This window comes from Mesoplodon densirostris, chromosome 9 (genome assembly GCF_025265405.1).
Source record: "Mesoplodon densirostris isolate mMesDen1 chromosome 9, mMesDen1 primary haplotype, whole genome shotgun sequence".
Taxonomy (NCBI): Eukaryota; Metazoa; Chordata; class Mammalia; order Artiodactyla; family Ziphiidae; genus Mesoplodon; species Mesoplodon densirostris.
In genome coordinates, this window is record NC_082669.1 from 34044803 (window position 1) to 34062802 (window position 18000).

The 18000-nt window shown below is 34.9% G+C and overlaps 1 protein-coding gene across 4 annotated transcripts in view; it reads right to left on the reverse strand.

The window, feature by feature from the left end:
• SEMA3A (semaphorin 3A) overlaps nucleotides 1–18000 on the reverse strand; it is a 511012-nt gene that overhangs the window by 226311 nt on the left and 266701 nt on the right. For 3 of the 4 annotated variants that reach the window (XM_060107643.1, XM_060107641.1, XM_060107640.1), the window contains one exon: nucleotides 3579–3771. In XM_060107643.1, the coding sequence (XP_059963626.1) occupies nucleotides 3579–3690 (112 nt within the window). In that variant the 5' untranslated portion in view covers nucleotides 3691–3771. Of the gene's footprint in view, nucleotides 1–3578; nucleotides 3772–4219; nucleotides 4271–18000 lie in introns of those variants that run through there. The other variant, XM_060107642.1, reaches the window with a different exon arrangement.

The following is an 18000-nucleotide window of genomic DNA, read 5'->3' on the forward strand; positions in this document are numbered from 1 at the left end:
CCTATTCATATATGTGTGAATATGTAAATATATGTTGGTGCTTTGGCAGACTAATGAAAATCCCAGAAAAGTCAACAAGTTTAATTAGTAAATCATTATTCATACAAATTAAATTTTGAAGTGGTCATAATATATTGAATAATGGCAAATAAAAAAGGTTTTGCAAGTTTTAATTCATAATTTTTAATTAAACATTATCATCTATCAAAAAGATATGTCTGAGAATTTTGATTTAACTAATAATCTCATTCTTACAATAATTAAACAATTTGACTCTGGAAGAAAAACAAAACACAAAAACCTTTACAAAGTATGAAAAGAAAGCCTCTGAAATGTCTACCATTTATTTAAGGGCTGTTTACTAAGTCCTCCCTATGAAGGTAAAGTTAAAGGCACTGATTTAATCTTTGGATTCACATGGTCACCGTCACATTCAGACTTGCATGTGTCTTTGATTTCTACTAAAACTGAAGCACACAATGTCCTGGAAAAGCTCATTACACTGAGTGATGGAATGTTTGTCATTTGTTTAAAACCCCAGACCTAATTTATTTCCTTGTGACTTCCATAGGTTTTTCTGAAGTCTTCACTGTACCACACATTCCAAAAGGAAGATTTTATGATAATCTGGTATTTCATGAGAAAAGTGAAATTTGACTAGTTTTGTCAGGCAAATAAACAGTTATTCATCAATTTCAAAAAGAAGCATTACAACATTTAGCTATATTACATGAATTTAAGGAAGGGAAAAGTATCTCTGAGTGAGTGTTTCTTGAGGATAATTTGTATGTGACTGCTGAGATTTACAGAGTTCTCACATTTGCTTCCCCCGCAAGGATTCTAAATCAGATTGGTTCAGAGGAAAAGCCAGCCTACCCCATTTTTCGAATATTATCACTTCTCCAGATGGTCCTGAAAACACCTATTCAATTCCTGTTCCTAGAAAGTAAAGAGGTACCTTATTAGATATGTATGTATATCCACTACAAAGGCTGCCTTCTTGTTCTTACTTCTCTTTCTTTCTCATTTAACATATCAAATCTCTTTTATCTCCTACCAGGCAAAATGACAAGTAGAAAGTAAGCACAGTGATTGCCTGAAACTTCATCTTGGCAACGTGAGCAATGAGAGGGTTAATGGTGGATCTTTGAAAACAAGTGACCATGGGAAATTAGGGTTGGCAGGGATTTAACTCTTCATGAATCATGCTGGAATATTTTTAAGGGCAAAGCAGTGGATGTTTTAACTGTGTTTGACATCTAATTAAGGAGGAAAAAGAAGTATCTAAAAAAAAAATTCTCTATTACAGCTTAGAAACAAAGTAGTGACAATTGGCTACCAGGCAGTTGCTTTGGAAAAACATGTGTACACGTAGAGACAAAAAGGTAATGACAGACCAATAAAATGACAGAAGAAAAATTGCTTGGGCCATCCCTATTATTCTTTTTGCTGTTCATTTCACAGCTTGTTTTACCAAATTGCCAAGCTCTAGGTATATCAATAGAATTGTTATGTAGCTGTAGGACAGTTTTTGGTTTAAAGGAAAGCAGAATAATTCTAATGGATACCATTGTTAAAAAGAACTCATAGAGACAGTTTCAAATATATACATCTTGTCAATATATACAACTCACTTCATTAGACAAGTTTAAAGCATGTGTATATAACAAAGGGCTATTCTAATTAAATGCTATCTTTTAATATGTAGAAAGAACTGGTGCCTCTGCTATTAATGGAGAGTAATCCATTACCATGCAAATAGAATTCTTGCAAAATAAATAAGTATAATTCTCAATTCCTACTGATTTTGCAATTTATTTAGCACTTAGACAAGTATCTCCAAATATAGTAGATTTAAAAAATGCATGTCATGTTTCAAACTTACTCCAAAATTATAGCATATAGCTATTCACATCTTCATGAAGTAAACTCGTATGTAAAACTTACTCATGAGGAATATAAACTTGAAGAAAGTGGACGATTAACCTAAGAATCATTGGATGAAGTACTCTCAAAGAGTAAAAATAGAAAACAAAAACTGATGAAAACACAGATACCATAATATCATATACCAGGAAAATAATTTAAAGACAGTTACTATATAAAGACACAATTGGGATTTAGTTAAATATTTAATGGGTGCCATATGATTATTTTTAAAAACCTTATATAATGAGTACAGTTGCAATTCTGCTTGCTAATGTTTAAAATTCATTCTCATTTTAATAACCAAAAAATTACACCAAAAAATATATATTTTCCAATTCAATGTATTTTATCTAAGTACTAAATACAAACAAACACATTTAGTAGGTGTTTAATTTTCTAATCCAAAGTGTGAAAAATTACATCTATCTTTCCTATTTTGTGGTTCTCATTCACACTAGAGTACTCAGAAAGAGATGTTCCCCATCATGTGAAAATTAAAGAATATCTTTTCTGGCATAAGAGCAATGTATAGTAGACAGACATCTCTACAGATAGATGCAATAATTTTCTTTCACATTATAGGCTAAAAATGAAATATAATCGAAGTTTCTTATTGCCCCACCCCCAACTGTAGAAATTTGAGAATCATAAGAAAGCAACACCCTAGGGAGTAAAACTACTTGAGTTAAAACAGTTTAATCTTCAACTCCATTTTAATAATACCTCAGTTATATAAATATTCTCTTCCATTAAAAGTTATATATATCATGTTGGAATCCATATTAGCATGATATTATACATCTATCTATAAAATCTATCTAAACAAATATAGAACAAATATTTTCTTTAAAATCCTCATTAAAAAACAGGCATACACATTAAGATGTAACCAGACCGATCATGTGATAAGGCTTTTTTTTTCTTCTTAAATTTATACTTTTTTTGAAAAGAAGTTCACACAGCTAGCTGTACAACTAGAAAGTAGTATCTCTTCAGTTCTCACTGAAGTACATATAGAATCAAATAACATTACATTTCAAAGGCTTTAGCTTTGCACCAATTAGCCAAATACACAGTCTTTTGTACAATCATAACACACTGTGGAAAAACTAGTCTGTTCTCTCCAGTTTATATTCTCTTGGCAAACCATGATCTACTGCTTATGTTAAGCATCTGATTGTCAGATTTGAACAAACTGAATATTCATGATGACAATTAACCATTTACTGTCTAAAACTAAGAAAATACAATTTATCATAATAATTATTATAGGTGAGGCACTCACATCTACAAAGAGACCATTGTTGCAATAGTGGTTTTTAAAAATATTTTAATACGAGTAGAGTCAGAAAAATTATCAGGATATATGATCACATATATAGATCAGCATTTACCAGGCATTCAGCTTTTCTCTGCAAATGTGATTAAATGTTCTTTGTTTGCATTTAAATTGTCATATATCCAAAAGAAGCCATGCTTTTATAAAAAAGTGTTTCAATCATCTCCAAAAGACATACACGATCACAAAGGTTTCCCAGGTTAAACTAAAGGTTTTACGGTTTAGGTTGGGAGGGAGTTCAAGGAATGAAAAGGCAGGGGGCAGGGGGGCATTAGAAAGCTAGCCAAATAAAAGGAAAAGAAAAACTTACCTTTGTAGGATAATTTCAGCCTTGGCACATTGTTCTTCCCATTTTGATAGTTTGCTCTTGCTGTAAGTAATACTCCCCAGAAAAGACAGACAATCCTAGCGAACCAGCCCATGCTGCAGACGCTGTGGGTCCTATGCTGCTTCAGTCTCGGGTCCTGTATTGTGCGGCCACAGAAGTTCAAACAATCTGGAAACTGGAGGTAACAGGTGATTTAGGTCAGTTTCATTCATAAATGCAGACAATCAAGACCTCCAGGCAACACTAACACCTCTTCTTCTGTAACAGTCACTGAAGCCCAGAAACTTCAAACCCTCCAAAAAAAAAAAAAAAAAAATCGAGCCAGGCACCGGATAATGAGGCACAACTGTTGTGTGGAAAGAAAAAAAAAATCAACAAGGGCTGCAGCAGTGGTGCTTAAGAAGCAGTTCCTTTTATCTAGACTCTTCTGATAGCTGGCGGACTCTAATCCTGCTGCCTGCTTCATTCGGCTCCGGGGAAGCAGAATGAAAGGGGAACAGAGAGAGCGAGAGAAAGAGAGAGAGCGAGAGAGAGAGAGGAACCGTGAGCAGCGCGGACTTTTCCTGTACACATGTAGGGAGAGATGACACAAGATCCCACAGACAGGTTTTCCCAACACTCACTAGACTGGCTGACAATGGGAGAACAGGCGAGCTCAGCCCACTCCTCTTCCCTCCTGTCACACAACACATGCAAAAAACATCTCGTAGAGATTAGAGCCGGCAGCAGAACACTCCAGCGTGCCTGTGAAAGGCATGTAGCTATAAATTTACTTCCCAAGGCAAGCGTTGCTTTATAGCCATTTTTAGGTGCAATTTTGATGAAAAAAATCTGAATTCTGCTACCTACATAATTTCCAACTCATGCTCATTATATAATTCTGCTTGGACTTGTGCGTTGTATGTTATACGTATGTTTATGCTTATATACGTATATGGATACGCATATATATGTCTGTCCTTTTCATCAATATAACTTTAACCACTGGAGGTTTTAAAGCCTTGTTAGCAATCATTCCCTCCTCCCAACAAACCCCCTCGGATCAACCACCCCCTTCCCCCGCCCCACTGCAATTTCAGCGAAGAAATTCCTAGTAAAGCCCATTTCAACAATCAGCTCAAGACAAATATAGGTCCACTGAGAATTATAAATTACAACAGGGGATTCTCAAAAGGACACTCAGAATTTAAAAACATGTATGGTTTTCCAGCTCCTGGAATGCTCTGGCTAACGTTTTTAATGCATCACATCTCATTAATTAAAGCCACTTCCCTAGTTTTGGTTTAAAGGGCAGAGGAAGATGACAAAGTTCACAAAAGTCCCTGCTGGGCGTCAAGGACCAACATAAAGAGAATATCTCTGTGTCTTCATGAGCTGGTGAAGGGCTACTAAATTTTCTGTGGACATATATGCATGTATTCAGGCAGTCATACAAACACCATTAATTCTTTTCTAAACAGGCATGTTGTCTGAGGTGTTTAAATTTCCTTTCGTATTTTCTTTCAATTTTTCTCAAAGCTGATATCCTTATGGGTTTTTGTTTTGTTTTGTTTTGTTTTTTGAGGAAGAGTGTATGAAGATCAACAGGACAGAACTTTCCCTTCTTTACTCCCAACTCTCTCTACTCTGCACCCTCCCCCCAACTCCACATACAGCACACATTAGAAATTTGGAGGAGAGAGCTCTATTTCAGTAATACGGAAATTTCTTGGCTGAAAGGAGAGGGTGAGTCTTACAATTAAAAACATGAACACTTATTGAAAGTGGTTTAGTATTCTTATAAAATATGACCTAAGCATTGTCACTACAGCTTTCATTACTTAATGTCTATAGACCAATAGAGAAAGAGCAACTCCCTCTCTCCCTCTCTCCCTCCCTCTCTCCCTCTGTGTGTGTGTGTGTGTGTGTGTGTGTGGGCACGTGTTTGTGTGAGTGTAGGTGGACGAGGAGGAAGAGAATGAAGAGGATTTAAAGGGGGGGGGGGAATGGGGGAGGGGGAGGAGGGATTCTCTTTCTACTTCACTAGATTGATTCATCAAACAGACCCTATTGTATTTGTCAGTTTCCGTCAGCCTATTGATCAGTCAGTATTGTTAAGAAAATAAAATCCAAAAATAATGTTGATTTTACTGATTCCCACACTTGTTATCCTGAGCACTTTTCACGCTCTAGGCAATGGATTAAGGCTGCGAATGACAAGAGGCTTGTCTGTCTTCCATGGATTACTCTCTATAGACATTCATTCTGCAGAGGAATTCATGTCACTTTGGGATTATTTAGAAAACTGGACTAATGAATCATCCTATTGAAATACCACATATGATTAAATACTTTAAATACTTGTACCATTTTCATTAATATATATTGTAAATATTTATTTTTCTCCAGCTCTTGTTACCTAGACTAGGAGAGCAAGTTTATATTTGTCAAAACTAAACAGGATAAGCAAATTTAGAAATGTATCCATTTCACTTGCATAATGTCTAATCCTGAAACATTTTGATGTTGTCTAGGAAAAATAAAAGGTTGTAGGTAAAATTCAGATAAAAGAGGGTCAGAATTGACTCCATGGAGAAGAAAGATATTCAATCTGGAGTTTGAACCACAAAATCATGACAGAATTACTTTATTTTGTAAAATAAATAACTTAATGTTGAAGCCTGGAATTTGGTAGCACTGACACCCCATGTTTATATACACATAAAAATTTTTAAAACTTTAATATACTTACTTACATTTGACATTTTTCTTACCCTCTAAAATTTTTATGATCTTTGGGTCTTTTCAAACAATTGAAAGTTTAGTGAATTCACATTTATATTTACTTATTTGTAGTTTTTTTAATTAAAAAAATGTGAGAATAGGAAATTCTTTACGTAAACATAACTGTTCTAGACTGATTAAATTATAAATAGTAGAAAAGTGTGACCACAGATAGAATTTTTTTAATTGTGGAAGGAAAGAAAGAGAGAGAGGGAGGGAGGGAGGGGGGAAGAGAGGAAGGAAGGAAGGAAGGAACTACTTCCTGAAAAATTCTTACCAAAGTATTTGTAATATTATATTTCTACTGCTTTCTCAATTTACTTTGGTCAGGGTTAAATAAAGTTATTTTCAATGTTTTTCTTATACACCCAAACATGTGAGGGATAACCAAGGTTAAACCTATTTCTGAATTGAGGTAAATGCAAAGTTGAGGTGGACTTGGGTGGATGTCATCAGAATCTATCAAAATCCGCATGTGTGAAATGTGAATTTTGATTCACCTCCCAAGGAACATCGCTCCCTACTCTGAGAATCTGTGACCTCAGCCCTGACACAGTCAAGCCTGCTGTATTGGCCACATTAACCGTTGATTTTACTGCATCATTTACATTTTTAAAAGTCATACATAGTATATTGACCTTTTAACATTGAGTTTTTTTAAGGTAAAAGTGAAAAATCTTATTTTGCAGTATCAAAGCAGTATCTCTAAAAGCAGTATCTCTATTTTCAATTATTTTCTAACCCACGATCTACATCATATGCTATAATTTACTTGCAACTGAGTTTATAATATCTTCTTAAATTTCAGGTTTTCAGATGTGATTAAGTCCTGCTACAGAGTCAAATTTAAGCAGGTGTTTAATATGATGATCATGCTGTTGTATATATTTCTGTCAAATAAATCAGTAGTTTTTAATCTCACCTCACTCCATATTGAGATGGATTACAGAGACTTCCAAGTATAAAACTCTTGACAGGCAGTTTTCTGGGTGGCGTGCTTGATTTTCTAGAGAAACAACTCTTCCAACTTCACAACAGTTTGGTTAACTCTTCTTTTTCAGTAAAGACCAGTACAGTCAAAGAAGATACATGTTACAGCAATTCTCCATTGGAAATGTATTTTTGATCTTTTCATATGTTAGCTAAAACTGTGTACATTTTTTAAATGTCCACTTTCTATAATTTGTTATTTATTAATGAAACAAACTGGGATGGCAATAAACATTGCAGTTTAATAGCAGAAATTGTTCTAATTTGTGAGATGGTATTCCAAGTGCTTCCCCAGGTTATAGACAGCCTGAAACTTTCTGTGAGCAGTAGGTAAAAACACTTGCTATATTTGTGCATAAAAGAATATAAGGAGAAACACAGTTTAGATATATTTAAGAGATTGAGTGGATTAAGTGTACTTGATGTTATGATGCACTTCATTAAACATACCTGCCTCTCCCTGCAATCCCACTCCACCCCCGTTTCACTATGGTTAGATAAACACCCCCAAAGGGTGTACCAGCCACAAAAGTAGATGACCTCTTTAAGAGAAATTATGAAGTTAAGAATTTCAAAAGGAGTTGGTTAACCAGCTCTCCTAACAAGCAACACCAAGAAGGAAACCAATACTAAAAAACAAACACAGGGCCTCCCTGGTGGCACAGTGGTTGAGAGTCCGCCTGCCGATGCAGGGGATACGGGTTCGTGCCCCGGTCTGGGAGGATCCCATGTGCCGCGGAGCGGCTGGGCCCGTGAGCCATGGCCGCTGGGCCTGCGCGTCCGGAGCCTGTGCTCCGCAACGGGAGAGGCCACAGCAGTGAGAGGCCCGCATACCGCAAAAAGAAAAAAATAAATAAAATAAAATAAAAAACAAACACAAATTTCCATACTCTTGCCAAGGTGTTATTCAATTGAGTCATGTAAAAAAAATCTATATTAGTTTCCATTCAACATCTGCTATCTCCCTTTTTTTCCTTCAAGAGAATGCTTCATTAGTATATGAGAAAGGCCTATGATAACAGAATTACAGCAAATATCAGAGTAGAACATTTGCCCTTGCTCTGACATCTCATGCTGGAAATTCATTTTTAATGAGGGTTTTTCTGGTACAGGGAAGTTGAATTTTTTTTTTTTTCTAAAAAAGGATTGTGTGGGTGAAAACATTCTTTAGAAGATCAAAAGACATCTTATTAATTGGGAAAACGAAATAGTTGATGTACTATTCATTCTAGCCAAAAAATGGTAGTTATTTAAGAACTATTGCCATAGTCACTGAGAATGGGGGGGTGGGTGGTAGCAGGTTAAAAGCAATATTTAAGAAATTAAGTTAAACTTTTTAAAAAATCTGACCCCTGTGAATGCTTTTGGGACAAGCAATGCGTGAAAGCATGAGTTGAGAGGAAGGATTGGTAAAAAGCAGAGGGAATTCAATCTCTAGGGAAGCATTAACTCTTCTCTTTCCCTCTTACCCACCCATGAACAGCGATCTCAGCAAAATAAGCTAGCCCCTCCTCAGAACTGAACTTGCAACAGTTTAAGAAAAAAACGTTTTATGTCTTCTCTTGTGACATCAGTGTTCATCATGAGATTTAAGGTAAATAGGGACTCAAGATAAAAGCCTTTTTGTTTTTCAAATGAATTAACATGATAGATGTTAAATCAATGCAGGGGTGCAGAAACTGGCCAGTCACATTAGCTGTGGCTCTAGATTTTAAGAAAAATTTAAACCATTAAGGGGTATCAGAAATTACAGGGGAAGTTCATTAGCAGTAAGGTGAGGCGGTAGCTTCCCTTTCCTTGAGAATTTGATTCGAAGGGCCAGCAGGTGAATTTTTTTAAGTTTGTGGGGGGGAACCAAAGAGAGTGACAAAAAAGGGATGCATAAAATTTTATGTTTAGTGTCTGTGTAGCCAAAAGTGGCTAAAATCCAGTTATAGGAACAGGATTTACCATTTCCACAGTCTCTCTTTTCTTTCGACTTTTAAAATCGATCGTATTTTTCAACATTTCAAAATGTTTTAAACATGGGACTTTTCCTTTTTCACCTAGTTAAGCCATGTAATCACTACAGCTTCTTTATTAGACTATCTGATAAGTGAATGCAGTTTTCCAGAATATTAATCTATTGCAATAATTAAACACTGAAAATACCAGAATACCTGTTTGGGTTTTTTGTTATTGTGGTGGTTGTTTTGTTTTGTTTTTAAGTGAGAGTGTCTCCACCTCAACTCAAATGGAACAAGAAAGTTTTCAAGTGAGACAAAAATCCCATTGTTAATACTGATCAGTACAGGCTAGGCAGTGAGGAGGAAAAAATGAGGCGTCCCTGGAATACAAATGAAATGAGCAGGTTGGCTGTTGAGTGTTTCAGGACATGAAGTTATTAGTTATTTGCTTTCAGCAAAGGTATAGCACACAGTTTCTCACTGAATAAACAAATAAGCAGATCTGTACTAAACAAAACAAAGTGAAGAAACTAGGCAGTATTGTTTAAAGGACTACTTTCCATCTGACTCAGGCAAAGTGGATGCATACAGTTTCCCTCTGTTACCACTGAAAAGAATGTTGCACCTCAGATGTAGGTTTACTAAAATCTGTATGTTCTAAGAAGCAGCCTATTTTCTTTTCTTAAAAATGTTTTTAAAGAGTTTGAAATTGATTACAATAGGTAACAGAAGTGCTGAAGCCTAGAATTAAAGCTCCTTAAAAGTGTTTATTATAATGGCAAAACCAACTGTTTGGCGGATGGTGACTCAAAAACTACAGTGCATTCTGCTTTTCAAGGGCACAGATTTCTCCAAATTGCAAGAGTTAGGAAGAAAGGACTTCAATTATTTTCTTCCCTATTCTGTATTGTTTCAAGTGTTAAATATCATTTGGTCTAGTCTATGCTCTCCATTTTTTTCTTTTGTGATGTGGGGTTGGTGTTAGAATTAGACGCCAGGTTTCATTTCACTGCCTTAGTTACAGAAGCAGCTGTCACCTTATGGGAGAGATTAGGAAACTCCTTGTTTATTAGTTAGCAGTTATTATTTACAAGTGATTTATGAAGAAAATTCAAGTCTCCACCATTTTTCCTCAGGGCATATTCAAAGAATAAGTCTCTTTGCAAATCAATCAACATAAATTCATTTTCTCATGCCGTGTTGATAAGAGAAAATAACATCCAATATGCTCAGCCTTGAATCTTCTTAAATTACAGATCTAAGTTGAAAATGGTTTGACTTGAGGAGGTAAATGGCAATCTGATTAGTCTCTTGCTTGTTTGTTCAAAGTTGATGAATAACTTTAGTAACTTAAAGCACTTGAAAGGCCCTCAAATATCTAATAGACAGAATATTATAAAACACCCTTTGTGGCATAAAAATAATGTCCACTACAACAAATAGTATTCTCACACAGTTTTTAACTCTATTATCTCAAAGTTTAGCAATTAACTGTAATAATGTGCTGATGATACATAAGAAAAAGCCCACTAATTTTTGAACTTAAAATTTTAAAAGTGTAATCCTTGCTGTGTAATTTTGTAGAAACAACATTTGATGTTTTTTGATACAATCAGATAGTTTGGTGGTCTTGTTTTGACATATTAAATAATTACTGCCAATTTAATAATTATTTAATTAATAAATAATTTACTGCCAATAATTACTGTGAAACCTATTTCAATTCCGTTAAGCTAAAATAAAAACACTTAGAGAAATAAGAAAACTAAATTTGAGTGAATCAAACTAAATATGGTCATCTGTTTCTTGGGCTGTCAACGTGAGTTTGTAGGTGTTTGCTACTGTGTGTAACCCAGCACACCTTATTTGGTTCCAGAGATGCAATTTTAGATACGTATACTCTTTCTTTACTCTTAAATCCAGTCACATGTGAAACCATTTTACTTTATTTCTTGAATTGTTTCTTTTATATTTACCCATTTATTCAGCAAGATTTTGAGAATTGCCTAGGTGTCAGTCATTGTGTCTTGTAAAACAAATTACAAGTTTTTTGAGAATTAGTGATATATAGTCCTGATAACCAATGCCAATTTAGCTTTAAAAAAATTTTTTTCTACCATAAAGATAAAAAACATCTACAAAGCTTTCTGTACCCATTTTGGTCTAGGGAGAGAGATTTATTTATTCATTCATTCATTCATTTATTTATTTACTTACTTACTTATAATACATCTCTCCTGCTCTTTTCTTTTCATCAAATCCTGTACCTGTTTTCATTCTGTCTAGTAATATTTTCTCTATTGCTGTGGAAGACCCTACCTGATGACAGATTGTCTATGTATTTTGCTGGATTACTCCTGATTATAGGCTATTGTAGTCCCCTAAAGTTAATATGCCTATATCAGGATTTTGCATTAGGGACTCAGGATATAAGATTGCTTTTTAAAAAAAAAAAGGTGTGCATACTTTTTTCACAATGTTTTGTGAGTCTTCTAGAAGCTCTCTCCCCTATGATTCTGTGGTGCTAGGTGCATATATCTAGTTTAGCTCTTATTACTTTATATTATAATAAATTTCCTCAACAGACTCTAATCTCAAAGAGAACAGAAACTTTTTCTCATTATTTTATTTTCAGTGCTCAGCATAATCTCTGGCACAGAGTAAAGTTTAACCTATTAATTAATGGATTAATTAATTAATTAAAGGGGCAGGGGAAATATATGTTAGATAGGCCCAGAAATCTCACAATTTGAATAAATAGTTTGGTAGAAATAGCTTTTTTGCAGGTACAATTATACTAGTTTTCCACACTCTTATACTAAACATGGATTGGAGTGTAGACAGTAACATTGATAGAGTTCTAATTTGTTCATTTAAAATGCTGCTAAAGTAACCACATTATAGTCCACAAAATAAAATATGTTTGGTCTTTTCTTCAAAGCATGGAAAATTATTTTTGTTATTATTATTTTTTATTCAATTATAGATTTCTTTTCAGATTAAAGACCTCTCTTCAGATTTCTTATAGCCTGCAAATTATTACAGTACGTTGCTAATATGGACATCAATCAAAATGAACATTCTACAGTATTACCAAATATATAGTGTTTTCAAATGGCAATAAGTTCTTATTTTTTTATTTTAAAAATTGAGTGGTGTTTATAAAACTCCCGGAAAGAAAGCTACCACAATTGTGAAAATGCATATATTATATGAGACAGGACACCTGGGTTTAAATCACAAGATCACAATTTGTAGCAATATAATTGGCTACAAATGAGATTGGGCATCTCCCAGCTTCCCAACGGCTGTTAGGACCAAACCAGTTATCATATCTGACACTGCCCGGTAAAAGGACATTCAGAGAGCCAGTGTTCCTAGGCAGAGTCTCCACCTTCACAGAGCATGGAGCCAGACTCTGCAGTCAGAGTTTGACCAAACCTCTGGACATCAGAATTGAATACGGGGGGCCAGGGTATCGTGTAAATATTGTTGGTAAAAAACAGTGATTCTAAAATGCCCTTTTGCAGACAGAAAAGACAACCCTTTGAGAATCATTGCAAATGTTAGATGAAAAAGAGGAAGGGAGAACATAGGCTACTATTACTTCCGTGTGTTGAAAAGTTGTCCTTTAAGTATCACATGTTCGATTTTAAATGCACCAAATTTACATATCAGGTGCAGGAGGTTTGATCACAAAGAATAAGATAGCTAAATGGGAATATGAAGAGTAGAGAAGGCAGCAGCAAGTGGAGAAGCCCTGTCTTAGACTAACAAGCATGAAGTTGCCTTCGCTAATCAGCCCTGCAACCCTAGGCAGCTGCAAATTGAAGGAGAGTGGCATTTCACATCTTAACGAACTGCCAGTGACTCACTTGGCTAGATGTGGTTTTGAGATCTTCCACCTTTCACAGCTTACACAGTATAGAAAGAGTTGTATCTTTTATGGTAACTCAAGCCTTAAATTAGTAGAGGACCCACTATTAGCACTAAATCCTCAACCTGCAAGTGGTTTTTTAAATAACCTAAGTTGCAAGCTTCATGAATCAGTATTTACATTTCAGAGCAAATTTTTTCCCCAGATAAGTGTCATACTTAACTTTAGGAAGCAGAGAAGTTTAGGTCAACAGATGAAACACCTGTACAACTATTACGGGAATATTTCCTACTACTATTTGTATTTTAAGTCATTATGTCTCATAGGTCAACAGCACTATTTAGTATTTTAACTGTTCGAATTGTTTTTCATGCTGTTTTCAGAACACTAGGGAATCTTGATTGGCTGGTAAATAAGTTAATTTTCCATTCCAGTGGAATGTTTTACTATAATAGCTTCGACAGAAACATTTCCCCTTTACCTTTATTATTACTGTTAAAATACACTGGCAGAAACAGGACAATGATTAACGTTATACCACTATCTTTGAACAGTTTCTTAAATCTACAAATGGATACCCCCAAAATATCATTTAGAGTCACAAATTGTTATGGATATATTAAACTACAAAATAAGTCCATTTTCATATTTATTTTTGTTATAATTGCCAGATTTCAAAACATTATGAAATATGAAAATACAATTGTCACAATCTGAATAGAATTACAATTTCTATTTTTGCATAATTATCAGTCCATGGCAAAACTTTCTAGATTCACTGGACATAAGTTTTAGGATATGCTAAGCAGATTTTAAAGAAAGACTCATGTTTTATAAACCTATATGGAATTTAAAAGATCTGTCCAGTGTATTCCCTCAAAAAATGCTGTTTCAAATGTATTTAGCAGCATTTTCAAATGTGCATTCAAAAAATGTAGGAAGCCACTTAGACTCCCACTAAATTGAGTCTATCAGAAAGTGGTTCAAATGTCACTAATTGTTTTATAGGAATAATCATATTGTAGCTTTAAACAAACTTAAGCTTTAGTCTACTTTAAGACTGGAGTGCCCGGATGAAAATAAAGACCCTTTTGCTGAAATAGAGACGACTGAGTTACATTTAACAAGATGCAGGATGTGGCACTTGAGGGACCTAACACTGGCGGGCTGCGCGCCACCCCAGCAGCTAGATCACGTTTCCTTTGCCTCAAACGATTTCAGAATAATTTCATAAAAATGACATGATTGACACTCTAGCTTTCTTCCCATTCTGATTTATTTAAATGTTAATATCTCTGCAATGCATTGATACCTTAAAAGTATTAGAAAAGAAATAGAAATAAGCCAGCAATTTTAATTGGGTAAATTTTATTATACAAATTAAGACGACCTTTTATTTACTCTAAAGGTTTTCCCTAATTGCTCTTACTTTTCTAATTTTCTGTGCATGTTTTCATTAAATGGGCTTTGGGATACTTTCCACAGTCCTTTCCGTCAAGTATAAAAATGAGTGACTGGGTACTGTAACAAATATGGGTAAGATATCTTTTTCTATATACATTATGTAAACATAACATTATAGTAAGTGTCCCCTTCCCTAGTTCATTCTACCTCTAATTTGGTTAGTCCCCTCTTTAAATTCAATTCCCTACAAAGTCTTCCAAAATAAATTATTTTAACTCTAGTCAGCCCAACACTCATTATGCATTATGAGCTAAATCTCTATACATATGTATTGTGTTTGGGGCATGTTTTTATGTATTCATTCTGTCAGTGAAGTGCACAAATCATGAATATATTTGTCTTCAACAGCACTTTAATTACAGGACAACTTCAATGGTGATGGTCCTATGGCCTATTTCCTGTGAAGTTCCTAGTGCAGTTCTTTTCCCACAATGGGTCCTCCATAAATGTAAGTGAATGACTTCCTGACTATTGTCAAGGATGCCGAGAGAATGAAGGATGGTGTCGGCAGCAAGAGACAAAGCTGGCTGTCAAAACTGTTATATTCAGACGAACAGCAAAAAGTTGAAAGAGATCTGAAAGTTTTCGGAAGCACTCTGCCCATTTTGTCAAAAACTGTTTCAAAGAATTTTATGTATCCTGAACTCATGGAGATTGGCTTGAAAAACAAATCCCAGAACTCAAGAAACTGGTCAATGACTAATTTGCTTTATTAAGAAAGAAAACAGAGTAAAAAATATGGTAGTTTAAAAATGATATTTACCTGAAGAGATTACTATGTTCTAGTGTGGGATATGCAGAAAAGTATTTTGTAGTAGGTTGATGAAATATCCTTAAATAATAGAATTTCATTAGGTATAGGTTTGACACAAATGGCTTTCATCTTGCCCAGTTCTCTGACCCATAAGCTAAATATATCAGCTATTATAACATTTAAGAGGTAAGCCTTCTTCCTGTGTAAGTAGGTGTGGGAAAAATGTGTCGCCCTTTTCCTGGGAGGTCAGTGGGGTGCTGGTGGGTGAGGCAGGTTTCCATTCAATGGTTCTGAACTAAAGAAGTACTGCTATGAGAGAATAAGGCTGGGTACACATGTAAGGAGGGCCTTAAAACAGTGAGACCGCGAGGAGTTTGAGGTTAAGTGAACACCTTTTCTACCAAGATTTTAAAGCAGTGTAGTCTTATGTATTTTATATATGCATGCATGTATACAGGTAAACCTGTGTATATACATGTTTATGTATATATACATTTACACACACATATATACACACACTGAATGTAATTCAACAGAAATTTATTGAATTTCTGTGCCAGGCATTCTGTGCTAAAACTGTAAAAATTCAAAGACAAATGAACGCATTCCTTACCATGAAGGATTTGCAATTGGATTGGAGAGGCAACGTTAAGACTAGCCTTTTAGAAATATACACCTACAATCTCCTAGATGCCATTCAATTATAAACTTTAAAACACAGACAAAAGATAATTCCTCTCATTTTTTAGAAGTACTTAGCTATGCTGAGGTAGTTTTCAATAATGTGTAATAAAATATTTTTCTTCTTTCTCGAATGATACAAACTCATGCGTGATTTCTGGCATGTTAAGTACAAGTGGAACAGTTGGCTTTGACCCATATCCTTATTCTGAAGAATTACTACTCTCAGATGTTAGTCTTGGAAAAAGTGATAAAGGCTATTCTCAGAAATCAGACTCAAGATATAGAAAACTGCAGCTTTCTGATTAGTGCATTTTAAATGGGTCTAAAGGTAAATACTGTCACCTGAGTCTCATTACAAGCAATGGATACCATGTATATTAAATGCTCTAAAAGTAATGTTCAACTTCTAAGTAGTATGTTTTATACAACTAATTGGCTAGTGGCTTACACACCTTGATTCAATTTTAAATATCAAAGAATTTTCTTTGTGACTAATATTTGCGTTTTAAAATTATTTTTCTTCTGAGTATTTTATTTCGTGTTTACTGGAGATGAAATGCACTTTTCAGACCTCTATTTAGTTACTTATACCTGGAAAGAATCTAGAATGAAACAGGAAAGCAGAGATGCACATTCTGTAACACCTTCTCATTGATTCTATTAATTTTAGAGATGAGCCTTGTACATTCCTCAGTGGTCCAAGTAGGAATGACAACAACAAGAACACTCCACTGTTTAACTATTCCACATAGTGGGGTGTGCGTGCGTGTGTGTGTGTTGCAGGGGAGCTGTGTGTAGGCTCACATCTGACCCAAGTACATGGATTACAATTTTAAATAGCAAGTAAGGAGGCAGTAGAGTGTGATGAGAGAAATCCAACCTGAGTCCTAGCTCCGGCTTGGGCACTAACGAGTTATGTGTTATTAGATAATGAATTTCTTGGGGCCTCCTCTAAAAATGAGTTACCTGGACGAGATACACTCCACCCCTGGCTCATTCTAGTGCTGAAAATCCTATATCCTAAAGTATATTTCCAAGCCATAGTATGATATTTATCACTTAGATGTTTAGCAATATTTAATTATTTTAGTTAGAAATAAAAATTTAATAATTCATTTTGCTCCATATAAAACTGTAATTTCACTTGGGGAATAGAACAAAATTGTTATATAACACTGTGTCATTAAAATATTTGAAAATATCTATGATGGTCCCAATGTCAAATTATTACTTTATTAAATAGAACTCAGTTATAACATACCTACTATACTAGTTTCTGAAGTAGGTATTTAGGATAAAATCAGTTATGTCATTCTGATGTTAAATGTAATTGGCATGATGCAGAAGAATTTGGCTGAAGTTAAGGTTTTTGGAGAATGTTTACTGTTCCTATCATTTGAGGAAGAAAAGTTAAATTTCTTCTTCAGAGAGGGTTAATAGAGACTATAATGCACATGTTCAATTTATATTCTTCTCATTTGGTTACATTAAGATGTGCATTTAATAGAAGGGAAAACACTACTAATGATGATAATTTTAGCTTTGCTTATTATTTCAATGGCTATTTATCAGTCATTTTCAGATACTGAACTAGTTGCTATGGGGAAGAAAGGAAATGAATTAAATGTGATTCCTGCCCTTGAGAAGGTCCCAATCTAGTGAGGGAAAGTTACAGCAAAAGAAGATACAAACACAAAATGCTAACTGCTCAGATAGAGCAGATGACAGGCATTTAGCCCAGCTGGGACATTATAGAGGCTTCCTGTGGGAGATGGTGCCTGCGGCCGGGTCTTAAATGATAAGTAAGAGCAGGTGAAGAAAGATGAGGAGGTCATGCCAGGGCTTCAAGCAAAACACAAAGCCACACAGACCTACTAGAGAATGGACTTGAGGATATGGGAAGGGGGAAGGGTAAGCTGGGACAAA